At 33.4% G+C, this 4,910-nt stretch overlaps 2 protein-coding genes across 2 annotated transcripts; one reads left to right on the forward strand and one right to left on the reverse strand.

Annotated features, from left to right (window-relative positions):
* Nucleotides 1–339: 339 nt before the first annotated feature.
* LOC133318338 (pentatricopeptide repeat-containing protein At5g13770, chloroplastic) lies at nt 340–2,413 on the forward strand. The gene has a single exon (XM_061520328.1). The coding sequence runs from the start codon at nt 379–381 to the stop codon at nt 2,203–2,205; it is 1,827 nt and encodes a 608-aa protein (XP_061376312.1). The 5' UTR covers nt 340–378; the 3' UTR covers nt 2,206–2,413.
* Nucleotides 2,414–3,017: 604 nt separating this feature from the next.
* On the reverse strand, nt 3,018–4,416 carry LOC133318363 (CASP-like protein 1C1). The gene is made up of 3 exons (XM_061520349.1): nt 4,259–4,416; nt 3,632–3,734; nt 3,018–3,242 (listed from the first exon to the last, which is right to left on the reverse strand). Exons 1-3 carry the CDS (start codon nt 4,414–4,416, stop codon nt 3,018–3,020), a joined length of 486 nt encoding a protein of 161 aa, XP_061376333.1.
* Nucleotides 4,417–4,910: the final 494 nt, after the last annotated feature.

Raw genomic sequence — 4,910 nt, forward strand, 5'->3', positions numbered from 1 at the left:
AATTGTCCCGAATCGAATTAACCGCGAAGCGATGAATCGATTGAAATATTTTAAAAAAAATAAAATAAAATAAATATGTGACCACTTAAAAAAAAGTAAGATATCAATGCACAAAATCAAATTTTATTTGACTTTTGAAAAAAGATAATGGAAATTGGGTATGGATGCAAGAGATTAACGTGTCTTTCATGAAATCTGAAAATAAGATGCTTGTAACTCTTCCACACCACACGTCATTTTTTGAGTGGCTAAAATGCTCCACATGGTATTAAGATTATCTAGTGTTTGAGATAAAGCCACAATATATGTAAAGTAACTCAACCACAAATTCCACAATTCACAATCAACACTGTTCTCTTCCAAACCACAATAACTGTGATGGCTCTTTCCTATTCTGCAGATTGGTCTCTAGCTTACACTAAATGTTGCAGAACAAACCATGTTCATGCATTCATCCCAACAAGCCACTTCCCTTCCTTGTACACTGTTTCAGGTTCCATTCCACGGTTTTTCCATGTAAATTTCTCAGCCTCTCACACACCTATCTTAGAAGAAGCATCTTCCAACACCCCCATGTTCCATTTTGATGTTAACTTTGATGCTGATTCTCAACAATGTTCCAAACCAGGAACTGAGAATTTGAACGAGTTTTTATGTGGGTTATTTGAGGATCCAAAAACTGAGGAACTGGCATTTGACTACTATCAAAGATTGAAAGATAGACCAGAGTTTAGACCACATAAATCAACTTGGAAGCATGTGATCAGGTATTTGTTGAGATTGAAGAAATGGGATTTCATTTTATCAGTTTCTGAAGACTTTAAGATTTATCATGTGTTGCCGGATAGAGATATTTGTTCTAGATTGATTACTTTTTGCATTCAGCATAGGAAATTCAAGATTGCTGAGGCTCTTCTTGATGCTTTTAACTCTGATAGTGATGTTTCTGTCTTAGCTTTTGGTTCTGCAATGAGAACTTATAATAAGCTGCATATGTTTAGGAGCACTGTTTTAGTCTTTGAACGAATGAAATCCACTGGTTTAGTTCTGGATTCCAGTGGTTATTTGCACATTATGGAAGCTTACTCGAGGCTTGATGATTGTGAGAGTGTTGTTCAATTGTTCCATGAATTTGAAAATAGGAAGTTGAGAGACTCAAGAAGATATTTACCTCAAATATATGGGATTCTATGTAAGTCATTAGGGAATTCTGGAAGAGCTTTTAAAGCACTTGAGTACTTCAGAGAGATGACTAAGAAAGGAATTTCAGAATATTCTATTTACTCTACCTTGATATCCTCTTTTGCAAGTTTGCGCAAGGTTGATGTGGCTGAGGAACTTCTAAGAGAAGCTAAAAGCAGAACAAAGATAAAGGACCCTGAGGTCTATTTGAAGCTTGTGCTTATGTATGTTGAAGAAGATTTATTGGATAAGACTTTGGAAGTTGTGAAGGCAATGAAAGATGAAGGTGCCAAGGTTTCTGATTGTATATTATGTGCTGTTGTCAATGGCTTCAGCAAAAGGAGAGGATTTTCAGCTGCAGTTATAGTTTTTGAGCAGCTAATTTCTCAGGGCTATGAACCAGGTCAAGTCACCTATGCTTCAGTTATAAATGCCTATTTCCGTCTTGGGCAATATAGCAAAGCAGAGAAGGTGTTTTCAGAGATGGAACAAAAGGGGTTTGATAAATGTGTTGTGGCTTATTCAAGCATGGTTGTGATGTATGGAAGAACTGGGAGGTTAAGAAATGCAATGAGGTTGGTTGCTAAGATGAAAGAAAGAGGGTGCAAACCAAATGTGTGGGTTTACAATTCCTTGATAGACATGCATGGGAAGGCTAAGAATTTGAGGCAGCTAGAGAAGCTATGGAAAGAAATGAAGAGAAGAAAGGTAGCACCAGATAAGGTGACTTACACTAGCATCATTGGTGCTTATAGTAAAGCAGGTGAGTTTGAAACATGTGTAAAACTTTTTAATGAGTATAGGATCAATGGGGGAGTGATTGATAGGGCCATGGCAGGTATAATGGTTGGTGTGTACTCAAAGATTAGTCAATTTGATGATTTGGTAAAACTTTTACTAGACATGAAAATGGAAGGAACAAGGTTAGATCAAAGGCTATATCAATCTGCTTGGAATGCTTTTGCAGAAGCTGGGTTGATCTTACAAGCAAAATGGTTAGAAGAGAGCTTTCATATAACATAAGAGTATGCTCTCTATTGCAAACATTGGACAAATCTATCAGCTATAAATAATGTATAGTTTTGAGGCTGAAAAGCTCTGGTTTTGTACAATTTAGCAATCTGACTTCTTTATTGTATTCTTCACTAAATTTCTCAATTAGTGTAGCATAGCCATAGCCTCCTTTACAAAGTTCTTTCTTCTAATGGACTACATCTACATGTCAGAAATTTTTAACTTCCAACAAATATTTTTAATTTTAACATAGGGTTTGTTTTTTCTAAAGTTACTTTAGATAACTTTATCTACTGTTCACCGAAACGACGTTGTTTTGGGGCGGAAATCACGGTTTGTTTGTAATTTTAATTTATTTCAGGATTATAACAGTCTTTATCATTCTAATTTTTTTATTTTTTAACCCCAAAACAATGTCGTTTTGGTGAACATTAGACAAAATTATCTAAACTATTATAAACTTTTTTTCCTTTAACATAAACTAAATTCGTGTCAGAATGTGATTGCACCGACTGTCACATTAGTAACAAAATGGCCCAAACTATAGGTATGCAAAATTTAAAAACGTAGTTCAAATCGTTGAATATAAAGTGACAACCAAATAACATTCACACAAATAATATGATCTTCGTTTATAAATATAATAGGAAACCAACGTCAACAACACATTTATTCCAAACTAGTTGAGGTAGATAAATATAATAGCAAAATAATTTAAAAATATTAATTTTTTAGGTTCTACAAACTTACAAAGATAATAATAAACGAAAAGTTTAGTACCCCAGATGAAAAAGAACCATGAAAAGTAAAGGCATTAATTATTACAGGAGCATGGAATTAAGTGCAGCTTGAATAGATATCAAATGCAGGATCATGTAAATCACCACGCCAACAAAGCCAACACTAACAGAAAGTAACACTCTGAAGCAGTAATATGGAACTGAGGGATACATGGAGTTCCAACCAGCATGAAAGTTCCCATTCCTTTCCATTATTCCAACTGCTAGTGCTGCTGAGCAACTTGATGAGAATATCACAAGCAAAATCTAGTAATAACAACATCAACCAATCAGAAAAAAAAAAACTCATGCTTAGAAATATGACTAAATCGTTATGCTAAACTATTTTTTTTTAAGACAAGAAAACTTCTATGCTAACTAAAGCATAAGAATTTATTATATTTCCCTCAAGCTATATTTATTTTTAGGATTTAATGTTTTTCATGTTGTAGGAGATAAATTTATCCACTACGCACACATAAAAGTGTGTGGGACCTATATGAGTTCATGTGAAGAGAAGAGGAATAAAAAGAAAATACAGACCCATACACTTTTATTTAGGTTACAACACGAGAAATATTAAACCCTTATTTTTAACACTGAATAATCTTTATGAGGTGAAGAGAGTTTGAGTGATGCATATAGAGTAGTAGTACCGCATCCAAAGCAACAATGAATCCCCATAATTTGCTTTCAGATGGAAGAAAAGCGAGCAAAAAGCTGTAAGCAGCAAGCACATAATTTGCAAATACGAAGCACCTGTAACAAAGCACACCCAAAGTGAACCAATGAAATGCTAATTAACCATATCAATTTATTTCTATTTGATTAACGTTTGACCAAATCTTAGTTATTTGTTCCAGTAAATATCGGTCAAATATATATAATTTAAAAAAGGGAAAAGTTCACCGATGCTCCTCTGATTTGCTTCAGAAACACTTATTTCCCTGTGGTTTTTTTTCTATCACATATGCCCATGTGGTATGCAAAAGGGTATATTTTTTATCACATATGCCCCTGTGATTTTTTATTTTTTACAAAGCACAGAAACATGTGTGATAGAAAGAAAAACCACAGAAGTGTAAGTGATTCTGAAGCAAACCACAGAAACATAAGTGAACTTTTCCCTTTAAAAAAAGAACATATTAGTATATAATTTGTGAAGATGTACATATTGATTATTTTATTTTTTAATAAATTGGTGACAAAATGATTAATAAGCAAATCTTTCAAAGAATAAATTCAATTTCAAAGTAAATGTAGGATGAACTTGTTGTACTTACCAATAGGGTGCTAAGTCGCCAAAAGTCACATCTACTACAGGAGCATCTAAATAAAGTGCTGTTTGATGTGCCTGAAGCATGAGAGTGGCCGCAGTAACGGTAACGGCAGTGGCAACAATCCTCAAAGAACGTGGAATAATGCCAGCGTTACCAGACATGACTTGTTTTCTAAAAAACACATCAAATTAACCACAAGGTAATAAATAAAGGGTCATAAGATCAAATTGTTATTAAATTTATGGCATCTATTAATCTTATGAGATAATTATTCTCATGCAACAGAGACAAGATAGTGGAGTCCACTATTTGTAAAAAAACAAAAAAGAAAAAATAATGTGAACTCCATTACTTTGTCTTTGTTTATTTTCCTAAATTTATTTCACATACAAAGTAAAGTAATTAATTCACTACTACAAAAAAAAAAGGTACTTAATTCACAAATTGTAATTTGTAGTCAAGCCACTGAACACTCAGTGTCTTGCTTCACTTGTAGTTACCTTCTAAGATCTCTTTCTTTATCATATAAATCAAATTAAGCAAAAGCATTGCTCTAGATAGTTAATTTATTTTTGAGAGAATTGCATGAGTCAATAAGTTCAGTTTATCTCAGCCCAAGTGAATGTCATATAAATAAAAGGAAACCATTTGGTTT

This window comes from Gastrolobium bilobum, unplaced genomic scaffold (genome assembly GCF_033153095.1).
Source record: "Gastrolobium bilobum isolate Gb01-03AN ecotype WA unplaced genomic scaffold, APGP_CSIRO_Gbil_v1 utg3828, whole genome shotgun sequence".
NCBI lineage: Eukaryota > Viridiplantae > Streptophyta > Magnoliopsida > Fabales > Fabaceae > Gastrolobium > Gastrolobium bilobum.

What these genes read in the sequence shown, in the direction of transcription:
- LOC133318363 (XM_061520349.1), bottom strand. Translation starts at nt 4,416, where the DNA reads ATGTCTGGTAACGCTGGCATTATTCCACGTTCTTTGAGGATTGTTGCC. An exon ending in GGCGACTTAGCACCCTATTG is followed by an intron (nt 3,735 to 4,258) that starts GTAAGTACAACA and finishes GCTTTGTTACAG; the next exon opens with GTGCTTCGTATTTGCAAATT. An exon ending in TCATTGTTGCTTTGGATGCG is followed by an intron (nt 3,243 to 3,631) that starts GTACTACTACTC and finishes TGTTATTACTAG; the next exon opens with ATTTTGCTTGTGATATTCTC.
- LOC133318338 (XM_061520328.1), top strand. Translation starts at nt 379, where the DNA reads ATGGCTCTTTCCTATTCTGCAGATTGGTCTCTAGCTTACACTAAATGT.